This window comes from Adiantum capillus-veneris, chromosome 4 (assembly GCF_014529385.1).
Source record: "Adiantum capillus-veneris isolate H3 chromosome 4, ASM1452938v2, whole genome shotgun sequence".
NCBI lineage: Eukaryota > Viridiplantae > Streptophyta > Polypodiopsida > Polypodiales > Pteridaceae > Adiantum > Adiantum capillus-veneris.
In genome coordinates, this window is record NC_140934.1 from 113519350 (window position 1) to 113542522 (window position 23173).

The 23173-nt window shown below is 44.6% G+C and overlaps 1 protein-coding gene across 1 annotated transcript in view; it reads right to left on the reverse strand.

The window, feature by feature from the left end:
* Positions 1-20223, reverse strand: part of LOC147459827 (aminopeptidase P1-like) — a 213488-nt gene extending 193265 nt beyond the window's left edge. Inside the window, exon 1 of the mRNA XM_086511028.1 lies at positions 20028-20223. Coding sequence (XP_086367154.1) covers positions 20028-20117 — 90 coding nt within the window. The 5' untranslated portion in view covers positions 20118-20223. The remainder of the gene's footprint in view (positions 1-20027) is intronic.
* Positions 20224-23173: the final 2950 nt, after the last annotated feature.

A 23173-nucleotide genomic window follows, 5' to 3' on the forward strand; every position in this document is an offset into this window, starting at 1 on the left:
AGTTGCATGGATATTGTGATACAGACATTGCAGGTGACATGGATACCAGGAAATCTACCAGTGGATATGTATTTGCCATTGTTGGTGGTGCAGTCTCTTGGTGTTCTAGGTTGCAGAAGTGGCATTGAGTACTACTGAGGCTGAATATATTTCAGCCACAGAGGCTTCAAAGGAGGCCATTTGGTTTGGCAGACTTTCAAAAGAACTTGGCATGCCTGCTCATACATCCGTCTTGGGTTGTGATAGCCAAAGTGCTGTCTACTTAGCCAAAAATTCCATGTTTCATGCGCGTACCAAACACATAGATGTGCGGTACCACTTTATATGTCAAGTATTGGAGGATGGTCTAGTCACCCTGACTAAGATCCATACAAAGGATAACCCTGCAGATGTTCTCACCAAGAGTCGTGCTAAGGCTCAGCATGAGCATTGCATACAGCTGGTGGGAGTTGGTTAACTTAAAGGCGTCATTTATGCCTTTAAGTGAGAGGTTGTTGGGTTAAAGGCCCTAAATGACCCCGTGTTGTACTTTAATGTATATTTTATACTTTGTCCAGGTTCAGTGTGAACTTGGACCAATTTTTAAAGTCACTTATAATAAAAGTGGGAAAACCCACAAACTCACTAATGTGAGTTTTCCCCAAATCGTACGTGCTCTCTCTCTCTCTTCCTGCTTCGATCCCTAGCGCTTCCTCTCTGCTGCACTGCGCCTACTGCTTCTTGCCCCAATCCTGCACTACATCGCGACGCGCACCTACCAGTACCCTCTGTTTGGCGCTTTCACCGAGGTCACGGAGCAACGAAGCTCTGATACCATGTCAACGTCGACGATGCGGAAGCGTAGAGACCAAGGGGAGTGAACACGAGAGAAATGAAATGAAATGTAATATTAACGTCTTCAAAAGGCATGTAGTAAAATACCAGGTCTGGGTACAAAAAGTACAAAGAACTGAAAAGAAAATAGTGGGTAGGGGAGGGGTGAAAGCTGATACAAAGGGAGAGAGAGAGAGAGAGAGAGAGAGTCTCTTGAACCAATCAACCTTCGCAATGAATAACTGAATGTGTATACAATGGAGGCAAGGGGTTGCTTATATAGCAATCCCAGTAAATTGCCCTACCCAAGACTTTGACAAATAAGTAAAATAAATACCTAAAAGTCAAACTAAATAATGGGATCACATTGGGCAGTTCACTTGAGATGCCTAAACTTTAACAAAACAACCGTTCCATCTGATCATATTTTATCTTCTTCCTGATAGGGATAAAATGGGCCTATTTGCTGAACCTGCAAATAATGGTCCATATACCGTCATTCCCTGTTGGCATTCTTGAAAAAATCCATAGCAATACTTTCCCATGGGTTATTTGGAATAGGTAGTGGCTGTAATAACCCTAGTGCCTTTTGCCTGTCAAACTTGACCTTTTGGCAAATCAGGCATGCTCGCACAAAGGTATCCACATCTTTCCTCAAAGTAGGCCAATAAAAGAATGTCTCGACCATTTTCACTACCGCATCTATACCACGATGCCCTGCATATGGTGGGACATGGCTTTCTACCATAACTTTATGTCGCAATGGCCTGGTGACACATAGTCTGCCATGCATCATCATAGAACCGTTCCTGAGGAGATAGTGCTCATGGCGTTGCCCATCTTGCAACTATTCAAAGATCCTTGCAAAATATTCATCAGTAGCAAAATGTTCCTTCATGTCATCAAGCTCATGATGATAAGAAATTGACACGGCTGAAATTTGTGGCTTTCTTGATAACGCATCCGCCACTACATTCTTCTTGCCTTCCACATGCACAATCTGAAAGTGGAACATAGAAGGAATGTTTGCCCATCGCATATGCTTTTCGGATAACTTTGACTGTGTCAAGAAGTATCGCAAGGTCTGATGATCTGTTTGGACAACAAAATCAGCACCTAACGGGTAGTGCTGCCAACTAGAAAGCGCATAAATCACAGCCAGTAGCTCTTTCTCATAGATTTGCACAGTCTTTTCGGCCCTTGCAAGATCTGCTCTCGTAAGCTACTGCCTGACCATCTTGCATTAGCACTACCCCAATACTATTGCCACACGCATCACACTCGACCACAAACGACTTTCTGGGATCTGGTAAAACGATTACGGGATCCAAAGTTATCTTTTCCTTTAAGAGATTAAAAGCTGAAATCTCTTTTTGTGTCCACCTGAAAGTGACCTCTTTCTTTTGCAAAGCATGTAGGGGTGAAGCAATCTTGGCAAAGTTCCTAATAAACCTTCTGTAGTAAGAGCATAATCCCAAGAAGCTACGGACATCGTGCACAGTCTTCAAGTCTGGCGATATCTTGATTGCTTCAACCTTGGCAAGATCCATTCTGACACCATCCTTTGACAGTACGTGGCCAAGAAAGTTGATCTCTTCCAAGAAGAATTCACTTTTCTTAGGATTGACAAGCAACCTGTGACTACATAGCTCTTCGAACATAATGGTCAAGTGACGCCTATGCTCCTCTTCATTCTTTGAATAGACTATCATGTCATCAAAGAATGTGCCAACAAACTTTTGATGTGGGCGGGAAATCTGGTCCATCATCCTATTGAACGTAGCAAGAGCATTTGTAAGACCAAATGGCATCACTAGAAACTCGTAAAGACCAAATGTCGTCCTAAACGCAGTCTTTTTACACATCCTTTGGCCTAATACGAATCTAATGGTACCCACTTTAAAGATCTATCATGCCGAAAATTGCAGCACCCTCTAAACGATTAAGAATATCATCAATCCTTGGGATAGGAAACCTGTTCTTGATGGTATTCTTATTCAACGCACTGTAGTCAATACACATGCGCCAAGAGCCATCCTTCTTCTGCACTAAAAGCATTGGGGAGCAAAAGGGTGAAGAACTAAGTTGGATTATCCCTTTTTCTAACAGCTCCTTTACTTGGCTCATAATCTATTCCGGCTGGGCCGCCCTAACCCTGTACGGAGGCCTATTTGGTGAGCTACAACTTGGCACCAAATCTATCGCATGATCCTCAGGCCTCTCCGGCGCCAACCGAGACAGTAATGAGTCAGAAAACTAAAATCTTGCAAAACTGCTGACCTTTCTTTATCTAATACGTGCAAAAAACAAGTACACAAAAAGATGATTCTTAATTACAGAAGTGATAGCCGAAGCAGATACGATAGGGACACACTCCCTTTTAAGCTTTACATCAAGGATGTGAGTTTTGCCCCTATGCTGAAGTGTGATCTTTTTGTTGAAGACATCCAACGCTCGTATATATGGAACATCCACAGGATTCCCAACAGCGCATCGCACCCTTCCAGTGGCATGATATAAAATTCCTCAGTGTCCACATATGACGGAATATGCAGATGCAATTTTTCAATGATAGGAGTAACACACTCTGAGTGGCAAAGACATGCCAACCCTTCCTCTGCTGTGTACCCCATCTCTTCAGCTTTGATGCCCAACTTGATGGCCAACTCTGGTAAGATAAAGTTTTCTTTAGCACCTGGATCAAAGAAGATAAGTGTTGTCTGATCCCTTACTTTACCCCACTCTCTGCATAACTCACTGGCATATGAGTTTTGCCTATCACACACCATATCTGGCACTAACCTCCCCGTGGGTTTGGGCCTCTTCTATCACGAGGCTATGGCAACCACTAACCTTAGTTGTTGGTTTCTTTCCCTTGATTTTAATTTAATTTTTGGGACGCTCTTTTTGAAGTCAAAAATGGCCGGACATTGTGTGGCCAGTGTGAAATGGCCGACGGCCGAGAATTTCACCCGCAGTCGGGAACCTCCTGGCCCTCCAAGTACAAGGCTGAGTCGTTTGCAAACTCAGCATCCAGTAGCTCATCTCCCCGAATAGGGAGCGCTAAGCCCCACCTAGACCAACCTGCTAAGAAACCAAAAACCTGCTCATCGCCTCAGCATAGAACAGAAAGAGGAAGGGGGCAAGAGGGCAGCCCTATTTGACCGAACGTGTGAGCATGAAACGATCTCTACCTACTGACAAAAGTACCTGACTGTGTGCCCGTCTATAAAGAGCTGACACATCTCTGATCCATGTATCTGAGAAGCCCATCTTGAGTAGAGTGCCCTCCAAAAAGTCCCAGTGCCTTCTCAAAATCGAGAAGAAGTATCACCAGATCCTCACCATGGAGGCGTGCATGGGCAGATGCCTCCCAGAAAGTGAAGATGTTGTCAAGGATACTACGCTCCTTGACAAAACCTGTCTGTGTCCCATGTATGATGCTCTCTAGAAGTGACTGTATCCTCAAACTCAAGAGCCTTGGCGAGAATTTTGAAGGCTGACTTGAGGATGGTGATGGGCTGCCACTGTCGAATCTCATCCAAGGAGCCACCCTCCTTGGGAATGAGGTAAATCAAGCCCTGACTCATGCTGTCAGGCATCTCTCCTGTATGTAGGATGTACTGAAAAGCGCTGCAAAGATCTGAGCCAAGCAAGTCCCAGTACTCTAAGAAAAAGCTGGGAGTCAAACCATCCTCACCTCGACAGCTACCACGGGGAAGTGCTCTGAGGGTCGCGTGGAGCTCCTCTAACTGAAGAGGCAGCTCAAGCCTCTGGCCCATCTCCTCAGTCACAAGACAAGGCATTTCTGCCCACACCTGCTCTATACATGCATCCTGACGCTTTGACTGAGGCTCTGCTGGCAGTAGGTCACGATAAAAGTCGGTGGCAACTGCACGCATGTCCTCTGGCTCTAAAGCAACTAACCCGTCCGGCCTCCTCAATTGGCTGACCCTTGCATGCGCATGTCGGGGCCCCACTGTCTCAAAGCAAGCCCCTGTCACTCTGTCACTGTAACCGGCCTGTTCAATCCAAAAAGGGCGGTAGACTTTACTTCAAACCTTGATTTAGCTTTCACCCATTATTAGTCGTCTATTATACCTGCGCTATAGTGACACAAGAGAGGGGAATGGGATACAGATGCTAGAATGCACCTGTATGAGAAGACCAACACCAGATTGGCCCCTAACTTAGGCGCCCCTTTCGGTATTTCTTTATTGTTTAAAAGAGGGAATAAACGATGTGGTTCTTTCCAAGCTGCCCCGCACAACCTTGGCTGAATTTTGACTGTTCTGGCCTGATTTTGCCAACATAACTGTACTAGAACCCTTCACGATCAGTATTCCCACGCATTAAATGACTTTCCCGACACATACGGGCACTTTGCAAAACCTGGCGAGAATCTGCAGCACGCTGAATTCTCTGTTTTCAGCCCTGAAAATGCGCCAGATCGCCTGTACAGCGGTCCCCTTGCGTCCCCGAACCTCCTGGGGGTATTAGGGTCCGTTTAGGGCCAAAACCCTAAACCTGCAAAAATACACAGCAGGCTGTACTCCAGTACCAGTGCAAGAGGCTCTTGCCTCGGCAATCGCGCATGAACCCACACAATTGTACATTGGTCAAATGAAGAGCCCACTAGTGGGGCATAACATACTGCCAAAGGGGAGAGAGAGGACAGTGCGTAGCGTGCAGGGCATCACTCCTGGCACCGCACTTTGCATAAGAGGGAAAGCAAGCACTCCATAGCTCTTAACCTGTGACAAAAACTGAAAATGAGCCTCTCCCAGCTTAAAAATCAGCGCCCCCTTCTCTTGCATGAGCAAAGTGCACCAGAAGGTGCCACTTGGCACATTTATAAGCATTTTCCCGTTTCGGGGTTGCCGCCTAAAAATCTCCCAACCGGTTGCCCAGTTGACTTCACGGCAGAGTAAGAAAATGTTCCCCTTGTCATTCCGGAGGTAATGACGCAAACACATTTTCAGGTCCCAAAATAGCAGTTCCCTAAATTTTAGGAGATGCTGCCATTGTATCTTTCTAGGTCATCCAACCCTCTTTGTACACTGTGGCTACATCCAGAACTGAAATGTAGCCTCTGTAGCAAAGGATTCCACTTTGGCTAACCGTAGTCTTTGTCCAACTTTAGTGCTCTCTTGCCCTCAGGCCTGGACTCCCTCTGGACAGTTCCACACTAGCTATGCAATGCAGGAAAGTTAGATTTCCCGAGGGGTGTTTCCAAAAAGTGAAAGTAAATAGATAATAAGAAAGAAATCAACAAAAAGGATAGATAGTAGTCACACGCTGGTGACATACCCCCCTCTTGAAATCTCAAACGTCCTCGTTTGCATCTATGTCATACATGATCACAGTCAACATTGATGTATTCAACACCTGTCGACACATGTACGACACATACATGCTCATTGTCAACCCTGGTGTATTCAACACCTCGTCGACTCATGTATTGCCTGCGTGTGAACCCTATCCCAATGACATAGTGGTAGCTTCGCACTCTGCCATTGCTTTGAGTCACTAACTTTCCAATGACAAAATGGTAGCTGCACATTTTGCCACTGTCTTATAGTACACGTTGGATCCCGTAACACTTTCGAGCATACCCAAACCGACAGTTTAAGAATGCAGTTACACATGTACTCTTTAATAGAAGCAATTACTGTATCCTTGACAAACTAACAAGAAATACTCACTTCTATAGCACTAACCAAACTTTTGGACATTCCATAAGAGCAATTGCCAAACTGACAATCTGTGCGGCTCTAACATTCATGTAACAGATATTTCATTTGAGCTCACTTTAAATACCATGTACATCATTTGTTTCAGAAGCCATTGTCACACTGACAATCCATGTAGCTTTGAAACTCAAGGGGTCAAGGTAGGTTGCAAATCGAAGGCTTCAAGGTAAAGTGATAACACAGTTGGTGACTCTGCAAGTTCACCTTCTTCCATCCACTTAGCATCCATTGGTGGATAGTTTCTGAACTTTACTAAGTAACGCCTAGCAACCTTGCCTTTCACATTCCTTTCTGTGTGTGCCAAAATCTGTTCAGGGACCAAGATCTCGTCAAGTTCCTCGACTTCCGGCTGATCTTCAACTGGCATATCTTCTGGCACATCACCCACATAGGGTCTGAGAAGACTCACATGAAACGCATTGTGAATCTTCCAACTGTCAGGCAATTTCAGCCTATATGCAACATCACTGATTATGTCACATACTTGAAAAGGCCCATAGTAACGCATGCTGAGCTTTGGAAACAGTCTTTCCTTGCCCTTCATCTTCTTTAACCTTGCCTTTTCAAAGCATAAAAGCACCCAATCACCAAGTGAATATACCACTTCACGACGGTGACGATCAGCTGCTTTCTTTTGCTTTGCCTGAGTCTTTTCTAAGGCCACTTTGACCTTCTTGTACATTTCATCCATATCCTGAACATACTTATCTGCTTCAAATATCTTGTCCTTAAGCAGATCTAGGACAGTAGAATTTGCCTCTTCTGACTGCCCATCTGTTTGAGGATGAAATGACGAAGAGAATTTGAGCGTGGTGCCCATATTCTCAAACAAGCCTCTCCAGAACAAACTTGTCATGCGTGGATCACGGTCGCTAACAATCGACTGTGGCATGCCATGATACTTGAAAATATTGCTCATAAACAAGCGTGCCATCTGATCTGGCTTTATCTTCTTCCTGACAGGAATAAAATGAGCCTGCTTGCTGAATCTGCAAATAATAGTCCAAATACCATCGTTTCCTGTCTGCGTTCTCGGAAGATCAAAGATAAAATCCATAGCAATACTTTCCCACGGTTTATCTGGAATAGGTAGTGGTTGCAATATCTCTGGCGCCTTTTACCTGTCAAACTTGACCTTCTGGCAAATTAGGCATTCTCGCACAAAGGCATCCACATCTCTTCTCAATGTAGGCCAGTAGAAGAATGTCTCAACCGCTTTAACTGTAGCATCGATACCACGATGCCCTGCATACGGTGGGACATGACTCTCTTCCATAACTTTGCGTCGCAATGGCTTTGTGACACACAATCTGCCATGCATCATCATGTACCCGTCTTTAAGAAGATAGTGTTTATGACGTTGTCCATCCATTAGCTGCTCGAAGACCCTTGCAAAATCTTCATCATTTGCATATTGTTCTCTCATATCATCAAGTTCATGATGATAAGGAATTGACACAGCTGAAATTTGTGGTTTCCTTGACAAGGCATCAGCCACAACATTCTTCTTGCCTTCCACATGCACAATCTGAAAATGAAACATGGACAAGATATTTGCCCATCGCATATGCTTCTCAGATAACTTTGTCTGTGTCAAGAAGTATCGCAAGGTCTGATGGTCCGTTTGGACAACGAAATCAGCTCCTAGCAGGTAGTGTTTCCAACTTAAGAGCGCATGAATCACAGCCAGTAACTCTTTCTCATAGACCTGCATGGTCATCTCTGGCCCTTGCAAAATTCTGCTCTCATAGGCTACTACCCTGCCATCTTGCATTAGCACTACACCAATGCTACTACCACAGGCGTCACACTGGACCACAAATGAATTCCTAAGATCTGGCAACACAATGACTGGATCTGGAGTCATCTTTTCCTTTAAGAGATTAAAAGCTGAAATCTCTTTCTGTGACCATCTTAAGGTGACTGTCTTCTTTTGAAGAGCATGTAAAGGTGAAGCAATCTCAGTGAAATTTCGGATAAACCTTCTGTAATAGGAGCATAGTCCCAAAAAGCTTTGGACATCGTGCACCGTCTTCAAATCTGGCCATGACTTGATCACTTCAACTTTTGCAGGATCCATTCTGACACCATCCTTTGAGACAATGTGTCCCAGAAAGAGCTGCTCCTTCTAATTTGTCCATAATATCATCAATTCTAGGTATAGGGAACCTATTCTTGATGGTATTCTTGTTCAATGCACGGTAGTCTATGCACATACGCCATGAGCCATCCTTTTTCTGCACCAACAACACTGGAGAACAAAATGGAGATGAACTGGGCTGAATCAGCCCCTTTTCTAACAGCTCCTGTACTTGGCCCATTATCTCTTTCTGCTGAGCCGCACTAACCCTGTACGGAGGCTTATTTGGTGGGCTACTGCCTGGCACCAAATCCATCGCATGGTCCTCGGGTCTCTCGGGCGGTAATTGAGATGGTAATGAATCGGAAAAGCAGTCACTATACTATTGTAAAAACATTGACCTTTCTTTATCTAACACCGATAAATTTGATTCATCACAATCTGACACTTCACGTGCAAAAACCAAGTACGCAGAAAGATGCTTTTTCATTACAGAAGTAATAGCAAAAGCTGATACAGTGGGAATAGACTCCCCTTTAAGCTTTACATCCAGAATGTGAGTCTTTCCCCTGCTCTGTACAGTGATCTTCTTGTTGTAGGCATCCATGATTCCCTGTACACGAAATAACCAAGGAATACCTAACAACACATCACATCCGTCCAGTGGCATGATGTAAAATTCTTCAGCATCTACATAGGACTGGATATGTAGACGCAACTTTCCAATGATGGGTGTCACAGCCTCTGTATGGCCAGGACATGCCAAACCTGCCTCTGCTGTATACCCCATCTCTTCAGGTCTGATTCCCAACTTTGAAGCCAATTCTGGGGAAATGAAGTTGGCTTTGGCACCTGGATCAAAGAAGATAAGCACTGTTTGATCCCTGACCTTTCCCCATGCTCTGCAAAGCTCATTTTCATCTGAATTTGGCTTGTCGCCCACCATATCTGGCACTAGACCAGCCATGGGCTTCTTTCCTTTCCTGTCCTCCTTGTCTTTAGAATCAGCTGGCCTTTTCTTTGTAGGACAATTATAAGCAATGTGGCCGGGCTGCTCACAAATAAAGCATTTGTTCTCTGTCCTCAAGACCTTCTTTTGCTCTTTAGACTTGCGAGGAAAATGTCTTTTCCATTTCTTCGCTTGTCCCTTTTCTGATTCAGCTGAAGCTTTGCCTTTCCCTGCGTTGGCTGGCTCCTGAGTCACTTCAAGAACCTCCTTGGAAACATACTTCTTCGCTGAATTTTTCTTGGCTGATCCTTCCTTGACGCCAGTATTGAATTCACAATCTTCTCCCTTGAGCAAACCATTGCCAATGTTTGCTACCTCGATGAGCTGCGTCAAAGTAGTGACTTTGGTCTTCGTGCAATATTTTCTCAATCCTCTAGGTAGGCCACAACAGTATTTTTCAATCTGTTCTGTCAATGGCACAAACCTATAGGAAGTTACTAGAAGTAGAGCTTTCCAAAACTTCCGATTGTAATCATCCAGATTCTTGCAAGTAGCAGCATTAAGCCGGTGCCATTCTGTCATGACATCTGCTTCGAAATCATCAGATAACCATGCTGCTGCAAAAATCTGCTTGAAGTAAATCCATGTGGACGGAGCTTGCCCTTGAAGCAATAAAGTTGTCCACCATTGTCCCGCATTCCCTGTCAAGAAAGTGGCTACCTTGCGGACCTTTGAAGCCTCTGTAAAGTTTCCCCCTGCATAGGCCTTGTCAAACTGTTGGAGGAATGAGAGAGCCTTCTTCCTGTCATCAAACCCTGTAAAGGTCGTGAATGACACACCTTTGCCACCTTCTTTGTACGGAGTTGGCCTCTCTAGCGGCGTTAAATTGTCATATGCAAGTGACTGAAACATGGGAACGCTATTAGGGTTCATCTGTGTTCCTTGGCCGCTATTAACTTGACCTGGAAATGCCATATTTGGCTGCTGATTTGTAATTCCAACCATACCAAAATTTGCCTGTGGCATCCCAAATTGGCCCTGAGTGCTCTGAAACCCTGGTAGCATGCCCGTGACACCATACATGGGGTTAGGCATCATCGTTTGAGCACCCCCAAACACTGTTCCTGGCATGTAAAACTGATTTCCAGGTGCATGACCAGCCATGCTCTGGAATACCGATCCACCTCCAAAATAGCCAAGGTGTACTGAAGGTGGTGGGAAGACCTATTGCATAGCCTGTAGGACCTAGGTTGCTTCCCTACCCATTAGAACCAGCTATAGGCTGCTGAAAGGTGGCTGGCTGAACCGGTACAGCATGAAATACTGGCATCTCAGCCACCTGTTCTTGCACCTTAAGCACAGGTTGTGGAGACTGCATGTTCTCCGTCAAGTGTATAGGTGTTTCCATTGATTGTGCAGTATGAATCACCTGTGCTCGAGCCTTAACAGGCTTTTGAATATGATCCAGTGACCCAACTTGCTGAGACGGAACAGGAGGTTGCAGAAAGGCTAAAAACCTCGGGTTCTGCATTACTTGTGTGAACATAGCCACAGCAATAGCCAATTGGGTCCTGAATATATCATCATCCGTCTATGGTGGTCTTGAGGACTCACCCACTTCATGTGTCTATTGACCCTGTGAAGAGGAAACCTCTTCAGTCACATCATCTGGTCTGTCAGCCATAATTGCAATTCCCTCTGTCTGGTCTATGATCCCCTGTGTCTTCAAGCCCAAACTGACCAAGGCTCACTTCTATGGGAAAAAGTGATTTAATCCCGTCGATGGAACCATGTAACCGGCCTGTTCAATCCAAAAAGGGCGGTAGACTTTACTTCAAACCTTGATTTAGCTTTCACCCATTATTAGTCGTCTATTATACCTGCGCTTTAGTGACACAAGAGAGGGGAATGGGATACAGATGCTAGAATGCACCTGTATGAGAAGACCGACACCAAATTGGCCCCTAACTTAGGCGCCCCTTTCGGTATTTCTTTATTGTTTAAAAGAGGGAATAAACGATGTGGTTCTTTCCAAGCTGCCCCACACAACCTTGGCTGAATTTTGACTGTTCTGGCTTGATTTCGGTAGCATAACTGTACTAGAACCCTTCACGGTCAGTATTCCCACGCATTAAATGACTTTCCCGACGCATACGGGCACTTTGCAAAACCTGGCGAGAATCTGCAGCACGCTGAATTCTCTGTTTTCAGCCCTGAAAATGCGCCAGATCGCTTGTACAGCGGTCCCCTTGCGTCCCCGAACTTCCTGGGGGTATTAGGGTCCGTTTAGGGCCAAAACCCTAAACCTGCAAAAATACACAGCAGGCTGTAATTTACTGTTTCGGGCTCCGTTTCGCGTGCCGGTCGCATCCTTAGCAAGTCCTCGAGCTCCCGCACCTGTAGGGCTACTTGCCCTTTGAATCGGACGAGATTTCTGACGTGAAACCTCTCCGAATTCACCTGTACCTGCGGGGGGATTAGCCGCTAGCTAATCCAGTACCTGTGCAAGAGGCTCTTGCCTCGGCAATCGCGCATGAACCCACACAACTGTACATTGGTCAAATGAAGAGCCCACTAGCGGGGCATAACATATTGCCAAAGGGGAGAGAGAGGACAGTGCGTAGCGTGCAGGGCATCACTCCTGGCACCGCACTGTGCATAAGAGGGAAAGCAAGCACTCCATAGCTCTTAACCTGTGACAAAAACTGAAAATGAGCCTCTCCCAGCTTAAAAATCAGCGCCCCCTTCTCTTGCATGAGGAAAGTGTACCAGAAGGTGCCACTTGGCACATTTATAAGCATTTTCCCGTTTCGGGGTTGCCGCCTAAAAATCTCCCAACCGGTTGCCCAGTTGACTTCACGGCAGAGTAAGAAAATGTTCCCCTTGTCCTTCCGGAGGTAATGACGCAAACACATTTTCAGGTCCCAAAATAGCAATTCCCTAAATTTTAGGAGATGCTGCCATTGTATCTTTCTAGGTCATCCGACCCTCTTTGTACACTGTGGCCACATCCAGAACTGAAATGTAGCCTCTGTAGCAAAAGGATTCCACTTTGGCTAACCATAGTCTTTGTCCAACTTTAGTGCTCTCTTGCCCTCAGGCCTGGACTCCCTCTGGACAGCTCCACACTAGCTATGCAATGCAGGGCAGTTAGATTTCCCGAGGGGTGTTTCCAAAAAGTGAAAGTAAATAGATAATAAGAAAGAAATCAACAAAAAGGATAGATAGTAGTCACACGCTGGTGACAGTCACCCACCTGGGGGAAAGAAAAACAGAATTGGATCGCAAGAACGTTGTTCATTCTTCCTCTCTCATTTCTAATGTGCAAGCGAAGATTGAAAGAATTCAGGAGAAGGAGACTCTCTCAGTCTCTTCTTCTCCAAAGCATGACACACAGGATTTGCATGATGATAAGCATGATGATTTGAATGATAATGATAACCATGATGATTTGAATGCCAATGCCAAGCATGATGATTTGCATGATGATCACGATGTGATTTCTCATGAGCATGATGATTTGTAAGATCAAGACGTGATTGTTCACAAGGATGATGGTTTAGTTGATGCTTTTTCTAGCGAACCTAACCTCGTTGTAGACTTGATCAATCACGAGGAACCGATCTTGGCTCTCGAGCCTAGATCCAAAGAACCGCAACAGGAACTACTATGTGTTCGCATGATTAGACAGCACGCATTAATCGAGTGTTTCATTCGTTGTCGTTTCCTGTATTTTAGTCACCGTCTTTATGTGATTCCTTTCCTAGGCATGACATATTGTACGTTGAGCACGTTTCGCTCATGAATGAGCAAGGATGTATGCGGATTATTCATGAAAAGCTGAAAAGTATGCATTCAAGGGAGTCACATTCCATGTCTCTTCCTTGGCACGACACAGTTGTAGAAAGAGCACAAGAAAGTATGAGCACCAAGCATGGGCATTTCCGTTGTGAACTACCACAATTGATTGATTTAGGTCAGAAAGAAAAGATTCAATCTCATTGTTTGCATGTGTTTGATGAACGGTTTGGCACTCCGAGTCTATGTCCATCTACATTGCATGCACAGTCTTTGAAGAAGACTAGAACTTTTCCAGTCACTTTACATGGAATGGGTATATTCATGTTTTTGTGTTGAAAGAAATTTCAGGAATTTTCAGCCTTGGAGATTCTTGAAGAAGATGGACCTACGTCCATAGACAAAGTTGAAGCATTGAAGGAGACTCAACTGACTTTTGTGTCGCTTTCGGCGTGGCCCAAAGAAGCAAGCGTTCCAGACCTTTATGAAGTTCAAGTACCGCACAACCTACACATCAGAGTGGGCCGGCGCAAAGTCCCTTCCAGGATTCCGGATGCTATTGGCGATCTCCATCGACGCCATACAGTTCGGTACCAGTACCTCACTTTGAAAAGGAGGGGATGTCACATGACACATCCAACCCTATGTGTCCGTGGACAAGCTACAGCATGACCTGGGTTCAGTTCAGTCAAGTCAGTCTAGAATAGGAAGTGATATGGCACCTTTGTGAGTCTGTTCGCAGACCGTGCATGTCCAGACACTTATATTGGATGCATATCCTCTGGTTGCACACAGCATGACCATTAGATTCCCATCAGATCCCATCAAGAGCATTTTTACAGTGCATAGACCTATTTTCCCTATTTTTGACATTTTTCAATTATTATTTTTAAGTGACTTTTGTTGGAAAGTAGGTAGGGCAATTTTGCTAAGTTTGTATATAAGCAAACCTAGCGCTAGCACTTTCTGGCAGAAGAGGCAGCAGGAGGCAACTTCTCAGCAAGACCAACCCCGGCGACAACTTTGGCGTTTTCTCTCACCAGTAGGCCTAGCGTTTTTGCATCAGATCAGCTAGCGTTTTTGCAATTGCAGATTCTTGGCGACAGCAAGAAGCAGAAGACTCCCAACGTTAGCAGATTCTCCACAGCAAGACCATTTTCAGCCCTAGCGTTTTTGCATCTGCAAGACACTTCAGCGTTTTTGCAGATCTTCGTGACGGAATCCCCACAAGCATCAGCGTCTTCAGTTTTCAGCATTTAGAACCCGTAGAAGAAGTCCCGAACCTCGCAGATCTCACCTTCCCGCAGCAGTTCCTCGCCGCACGGTCAGATCCCACACAGTTTGCAGATTCAGCCCGCAAAACACAGATTTCAGCATCTACGTTTTCAACGTGTCTCCTCGTACCGTCGTCCTCGACATCGTCACCGACATAGAGTCAGAATTCAGCAGATAAACAATTTGCAGATTTCAGCCCGTCTTGTCGTCGTCGACATCGTCGGCAAGTCCATTGCATTGTAGAGATTTTTGCAATCAATAGTAGACCACTCTCGCCATAGAGAGTGGGGCCTTCGGAGGAGGGTTTGAGAACATTCTGGTGTCGTATTCTTCTCTCTCTATCTCTCAGTCTCATGCACCTTCATTCACAGTGTCCATTCACTTTGTTTGTGATCACTTGCACTCTCTCATTAAAGCACGGAAGGCTCTCCCATCCCTAAGTAAAAGGAACCTTGAGCACAATTCGGAGCACTCATCTTGAGCAAAGTTCAACATTCGTTCTGCCGCACCTTACAACTCAGGATGATCAGAGGACGACATACTTAACTTCGCAAACGTATCTCGCCAAAATCACCCAATGAACTTGGTATCCCGTTCACTGACGATATCCTCTGGCAAACCATATAGATTATAAAGTTGATCGACAAATAGAACCGCCAACTCGTGGCTTTCTACTATTGACTTCGTTGGTATAAATTTTGTCATTTTTACGAGTCGATCAACCACAACCCAAATAGCATCGGTGCCACGACTTGTATTTGGCAAACCAACAATAAAATCCATATAAATACTCTGCCACTTGGCATCAGGGCTTGGCCAACAATATCGTTTGGCCAATGTTGAAGTTGTTTGGATGCCTGGGTGCCCGGCGCTAGGAACATCATGGTATCCGAACAAAATCTTTTGCCAAACCTCATTGATTTCCAGCACAAACTTTTCCATTTCTAAACAATCGTCCACCTCTAATAGAATATTGTCTCTGTCTCATCTCTCCAACACGCCTCACTTGGGTCTCCAGATCACCCAAGCCTATATGCGAATCATGCCCTACTTCAACCTCGTTCCATATCTTACCAAAGTGGCTATCAGAACGACATAGCCCTCAGAGAGAGAGAGAGAGAGAGAGAGAGAGAGAGAGAGAGAGAGAGAGAGAGATCCATCGTGATTTCAGCCATAAACAAAGCATTCACCTCATGAATCCGGCTGAGTGCGTCAGCAACTCGACTGTGGATCCTTTTCTGCAACGAATCTCAAAGTCAAACTCTTGCATAAGTTCAACCCATCTAGCCTTCCGGCCTCTGAGATCACCTTGATCACAAACATAGATCAAGAATGATGGTCTATCCATGCAACAAAGGTAGAGCCATACAAATAGTATCGCCACTTCCTCAAAGCGTGGACCACGGCGTAAAGCTCTTTTTCATACGTTGGATAACACATTTCAACATCCGAAAGTTTCTTCCTTTCAAATGCAATAGGACGTCCATCTTGATATAGCGTTGCACCAATCGCATAATCACTAGCATCCGTTTCAACTACAAATTGCTTGCTAGGATCTACAATATGCAATATGAGGTCCCGAAGTCTTCCGTCCTTTCACCCCTCCCTTCAAAAGTTGTGTAAGCGGAGCAACAAATTTGCGAAAAAACCTAGTAAAGCCTAGGAAGGACTCACTTGGCGTACATTCTTCAGAATGGGCCAATTTCGCACAGTATCCAGCTTATCATAGTCAACGTGAATTCCATCGCGAGTAATTATATGACCCATATAAAGAACCTTTTTCCTGAAGAATTCACATTTAAAGGCTTTGGCATAAAGCTTCTCAGCTCTCGATGCCTCGAAAACAGAGCATATATGCGCAAGATGTTTGGACAAACTTCGACTCTAAATCAAGATGTCATCGAGAAATACAACGAAGTTGCCGAGAAACGGCCTCAACACATCATTCATCATTTGCTGAAATGTAGCAAGAGCGTTGGTCAAACCAAAAGGCAAGACCAAAATTTCATAGTGACCATAGCACGTATGGAAACCCGTTTTAGAAACATCTTCCAGTTTGATTCGTATCTGATGATAACCTAATCGCAGGTCTATCTTCGAAAAATATAATGCTTCGTGGAGTTGATCTATCATGTCATCCATACGCATGGGCAGATACTTATTCTTGACAGTGAGCTTATTCAACCCCTTGTAATCCACACAAAAATGCATATTGTTATCCTTCTTTTGAGAGAGTAATACAAGCGCTCCCCACAGAGATTCACTTGGCCGAACGAAACCCCTGTCAAGAAAATCCTTCAGTTGTCCCTGAATCTCGTCCTCTTCGGTTTTGCTAAACCGATAGGGTTGCTTCGAAAAAGGCTGACTACCAGCCGCCACTTCAATGGCATGATCTACTCCTCTCGAAGGCGGCCAGCCAGGAGGTAGACCGTCAGGAAAAACATCCTTGAAATCAATCATGATTTCTTAGAATACGGTGGACATCTTGCATGACAAGCATGTAGGTCTGGGTTAGAGGAACGTGTCGGTCTAGTCGGTTCGTCGAATGGTTCACCGAGCAATGAGTTCTCACCCGTGTGCGCTCATTTGCACATTTTTACCGACCTAACCTAAAATTCCCGACCTTGCCAAAAGTCATATAAAAGGAGCAGCTAAGCCAACATTTTGGCGTAAGTTTGGGGCGCTACAGTTCGGCCTCAACGTTTTGAACCAAAGCAACTCCAGCGTTTTGGACCATATCTGCCCCAGTGTTTTTGGTCCAGTTCAGCCAACGTTTGTGGATTTTAGCCCTAGTGCTTGCTACACCAGCAGATCAGCCCTAGCGTTTTCAGATTTCAGCCCTTCCCTCGCCGGAACCGGCTCGGATCTGCACTTGCTAGCATTCCCGTTGCGGTCCGGTATTTCGACAACCCATTGAACCTCTCCTTAGCCATTCCCTCATCGGCATCAACTGCTCCCATTGCTGTCCATCATCGGCAACATCAAGATCTGTGTTTTCAACCTTGCTTTACGCAATAGATCTGCTATGTTTTGCCTGCCAAATCAGCGTTTTGCATCCAGCTTTCAATGCTTCCTTCCTCTCACATCGAGAGCGCAAATCAGCCCCAGATCTATCCCTTGGTGGCCATCCACAATCCAACATCAAGAAGGATCCAAAGGTGCCTCAAAATAGCCCCAGAGGTGCTTCATCTTGAGGAGTTACTGCAGTGACAATCAGCATTCGAGCCAGTGGAGTTTGCAATTGAGTTTTGCATGTGTGTACATTCCATTTACGCAATCAAAAGCAAATACCACATCGGCAACAGTGTGGGGGGCCCTTGAGAGGGTTGGTTGGGACCATCAAGTGTCATTCAAGCTAAAAGGATTCACTAAATCAAGGAAAAGAAGTGTGGAAGTGTGAAAGCTGGATCTTCACCATTTCAATTTTGTTGCACCTGATATTGGAACAAGAAGAAAGAGAACTGGAGTCGTCCTCATAAGTGAACACGTTGGCAGTGTTTCCTTTTAGACCCCTTCCCTTCTTTACTAAATCCTCAAAAGTTGACTCCCAGCCAAGACAACCGAAGAAAGACACAGATTTTTGTTCCTAGCAAGAGTTTTTCCTGTATTTCAAGATTTCGTTGATCTTCTGCTCCATGGCTCTTCTTGTTTGATTTCGTCTTTGGTTTCACTTTGATGAGAGGAGAGTTGGCAACCTTTTGCCACCTGTCGTAAAATTATGGGCACAATTGTTCCTTCAAAAATTTCACATATTTAGGATCCTTAGAATACTCCATAAAGCACTTTGCACAAGTGCTGACTTGCAATTTCCGTCAAAGATCTACAAGCTGTGGATCCAACTCTTTGTCAGTCGCTCTTTTGTTATTCGAATCTCCATCGCCGATTCCCGTAAAACTATAGACGGGACAACAACCTGTTTCCGATCACTATTAGAATCCATGGCATGTGGTGCAAAAAGTCAGACCAAATCCTCCATAGAAGAAGAATCGACTGAGTCTCTGTACCATTGTAACCAGCTTGGCATTGCCAAGGCGGTAATCTCAAACACCCCACAAAAAAACTCAAAACTTAAACACTTGAGCTTGAAAACAGATAATAGTCGCAGCACAAGTTCCACTCCCATATGCACACGCCCCAAAGTCTAGCGCCCGTTTCGGTACTTCTTTTTATATTGATCATTCACAGAGTACAACTGGCAGGGAGTCACTCTGTAATCTTGCTTCCAATATGATTTTCCAAGAGTGACCCCTTGAGCTCGATCATAAAGGCCTCAGGCCTAAAAGCAACTAATACAAAAAGTTGGTGCTGCTAAAAGCAACTGCTAAACATAACTGACACCAAAGTCCTCCTTTCACACGGCGTAAACATGCCATGTCATCAACACTACGGTCTCCCATAAAGTCCCCATAAAAAGTGCGCTACCACGTCAGATCGTTTAGCGATCTTTCTCTAAACGATCTTTCTCTCTCTCCTCTTCTACCGGCCATTGATTGCTGAAGGAATTACTCGAGAGGGCACTTTCGGTGTTGCCGGTATTTCCACGCGATCACAAGCCAATGCCACGAACAACCACGAGACTTACGAACTTATCTTGATGGTGCACGACGAGATTAAGAAACCAAAGGCTCCTACAAACGGGTCTCTTTCTTCCAAGAAGTCGGAGAAGCTTGCAGAACTTCAACATGCTTAGGATCGACTTTTCCTATAACCTACAGCTATTGATGACATGCCCACATGGCATGGTGTATGGGCAAAGGAGCTCTAGCCTGTACAGCTAACACCGGCTTTCGGAGCTTAGCGGACACAGATGGCACCCTACTTTTTGCCATTGGTAGACAGGATTGTCCATCCTCTATACACAGGTGTGCTTGACACAAGAAAGGAAGGGGAGCCCGCATTTTGGTATGTTGTAGAGAGTCTGTAACCTTGTACTCTCTTGAGCTAGCAAAGTTGTGCCCCGCAAGGCTTGTCCAGTGCGCTCTCTCTCTCTCTCTCTCTCTCTCTCTCTCTCTCTCTCTCTCTCTCTCTCTCTCTCTCTCTCCGTCATCACACCTTCCGCTGCACTTCATATGAAAAGAAGCCATGCTGCCCAATTTAGATGATTTGTTGACCTCTATTCCTAAGACACCTTTGATCAACCCTACGGACTGATTTTTCTCTCTACTGCATGGAGCTAGTCAGCTATGCATAGCATTTTTGGCATATAGTATAGTATTGAAAGGTACCCTCCATCCATCTATAGTTTTCAGTTCAGTTTTGTGCTTTGTCTATTTCTTTTCAGTTTCCTGGGTACCAGAAGAACTCTCTCTCTCTCTCTCTCTCTCTCTCTCTCTCTCTCTCTCTCTCTCTCTCTCTCTACCTGGTGTGCATCCTCAGAAGGAACGATAAGAGCGTCGAGTGGAGGTGAGTGGGAGAGCATGAGGGACCGCAGAGCATCAAGAGGATCCATGGCGACCTCCGATGCGTTGAGCTGGCTGCTGGCTTCTTTTCAATAGCTCGCATTAATTAAGCAAAGCGGCTAACTTTGCAACTCGGTAGTCTCGATACGTGCCTGAAAAATCAAAATTTAAAAATCTTCTTGTTTATGCGTTTATCACATAGGAAAAACGTAGGCACGTATGGTTATTCATTTATCGCATAGATTCCTTATGATTCCCTTCCTTACATATGAAGGTCACCATATTACCCTTACCTTATAAAAAAGCAGAGGAGAGAGGCTCAAATCCATGGGAGGGTAAGCACAGACTTTAAGTGCTCCGATCTAACCATTGTGCATCGGTCTTCAATTGCTTCAACATAGTGGATTGCATTAGAAAAAATGATTGTGCTTCGTAGCCTCTGCGCCCGGGCCCCACCTTCCACTTCGCATGTTGCCTTGCTCCAAGCGATGACGCCCTCGACAAGAAGCTACTGAAGCTCTCTCAAGCTCTCTCTCTCTCTCTCTCTCTCTCTCTCTCTCTCTCTCTTCGTGCAGGACTCCGACGTTGTAATTCAACCATGCATCGTAATCTACTGAGACTCCAAGGTATATAGCTTACTAATTAATAATTAATACAATAAAAACAAATGGGTACCCCCTATTGCGTTTGAATTTTGAATATATACATGGAAAATTACCAAATATCCCTCAAATTTATGGAAATTTTCAAAATACCCTTGTGCTATTTCTTACAAGTAATTGCTCCAATTTCTCAAAGATAATATACAAAAGCATAAATACATATGCACAAAGTTGTTAGCCAAAGATAATCATCCACATATCAAAAAACGGTAGTATTTTGCATATTTTAATATCAAGCCATTTTATCTCTTGAGTCCATAACATCATGGAGAATCCACATTCTACCATACTCAATCTATTGAATAGAGTGCTTTGTATAGAAATTTGTAAAAGATCGTCGTTTTTTGCATGTTTTTTGTTATCGCAAGGGGTAGAATGGGAATTTTGAAAAGTTTCAAGGGTATATTGGGAATTTTAATCCAAATTTGAGGGGTATTTTGGGAATTTCCACAAATTTGAGGGATAATTTGGTAGTTTTATGAATATATATGTATATATATATATATATAGTGGATTTTTAAAAGAAATCCATAAATCCACTAGGAGATAATAACTAAGAATCTAAAAAAATGCAGTCGATTTAGGTGGGAGAGAAGAGGGAGACAAGTTAGGTGGAAGCCATGCGCCTCCCTTTCAAATTTGGGATCTCTCTCTCTCTCTCTCTCTCTCTCTCTCTCTCTCTCTCTCTCTCTCATGGAAGCATTTGGGTAGGAAAGTATGTATCCACCAAGTACCTACTACTTCTTAAAATCCATTGTGCTTACTACCACCTACCGACACCCCTTTAAAATAATTCATTAATGAAGAATATCCCCCCTCCCCAAAAGGCATTTTCCTGAAGTACCTCGTGTGCCTACGCCTCCTCTCCGCATGTGCCTCCTCAGCATCCTGCCCTTCCGCTCTAAACAACAACAAGCAAAGCCTCTACCTGCACAACAAGAGAGAGAGAGAGAGAGAGAGAGAGAGATCTTGGGTCTCTTGAGCCTTTGTTGGAGCTCCCTGCCTGCAACACCATCTACCATTGTTGTCGTTCGTGTACACTTTTGTCTACTAGTCTCCCCCCCCCCCCCCCCCCCCCCCCCCCCCCCCCCCCACACACACACACACACACACACCCCTTTGCCATGTGTTCCCATTTGTATCAACGTTTCCAAATTGTGGGAGGCATGTAAGTGTGTCAAATGAGCAACGAGAAAGAACGTGAGCAGTCACATGGTGGATTGCATGCAAACATACTGAGTCCCAATGTCAGTGAAAGACAGAACTGCAGTTTGTACGTTTTTTTTTTAAGTCGAATCTATCTTTGTACCTTTGTTGAGTGCTCACACATTGCATGAGGAGAATCTGTGTTGATTCTCCTGTTCTTCTTTTTCCAAAAATCGTATCACCTACTACCTACCTACTAAAAACAAATCCAGAACCCAACAAATTCCCTCTTCTCTCCCCCCCCCCAAAAAAGATGGCTTGCTAGTTTGTTCTGTCTGCTTTCCCACCTACTCCTCCTAGCCCCTTCTCTCCTTGCCCTCTTTGCACCTTGGGCACACCTACACCCTGTGTGTAATTCGGTTGCCCTCAGGTTGCAGGCCCTTTTGATGATCTACATTGCTTTTGATATGCTTGTGAGTAGTATAAAGGTTGATCATCCAACTCCCATCACCTACAAGGGGGCCAATCGTGGAATGTGTAGAGCCTCCTCCGACAGGTGCCTTGAACTCCCTCCCCCCCCCTGCCGCGCCTGAAGAATCTCCTATAAGAGGGCATGTAGTGGAACGTGGAAAGCGCCCTCTAAGAGGCACCCCCTAAAGAAGCCCACACTATAAACTAAACACCAGAGAGAAGAGATACTTATGTTGGCAGTATCGTGAGGGCGAGAAGAAGAAGAGTACTGTATGGAGCTTTTCATATGCTAATTTTCTATTTCTCGTAGTAAGACAAAGAGAGTCACCCACAAACCTTAGTGCACAAACCTTGAGCCAACTCATTTAATGAATGATTTTTTTTTAAAAAAAATCAAATTGGGAGGTCCTATTAGATCTAATAATATCTAATGCTTGATGGATCTACATTTGAAAAAAATCAGTTAGTTTGCTAGCTGATTCCTCTAAGGAATGGCTAAGAATATAACACCTATGGAATGTGACTACGTGTGTGTGTGAGAGAGAGAGAGAGAGTGTGTGTGTGTGTGTGTGAGAGAGAGAGAGAGAGAAAGAGAATAATTTGCATGCAAGGTTTTTCTTTTATTTTCATTTTTTTCAAATTGGGGGTTCCTACTGGATCTAATAATATATAATGCTTGATGGATCTACATTTGAAAAAATCAGTAAGTTTGTTAGCTGATTCTTCTAAGGAATGGCTAAGAGTATAAGACCTAGGGAATGTGACTATTTGTGTGTGTGTGTGTGTGTGTGTGTGTGTGTGTGTGCGCGCGTGCGCATGCGTGTTTC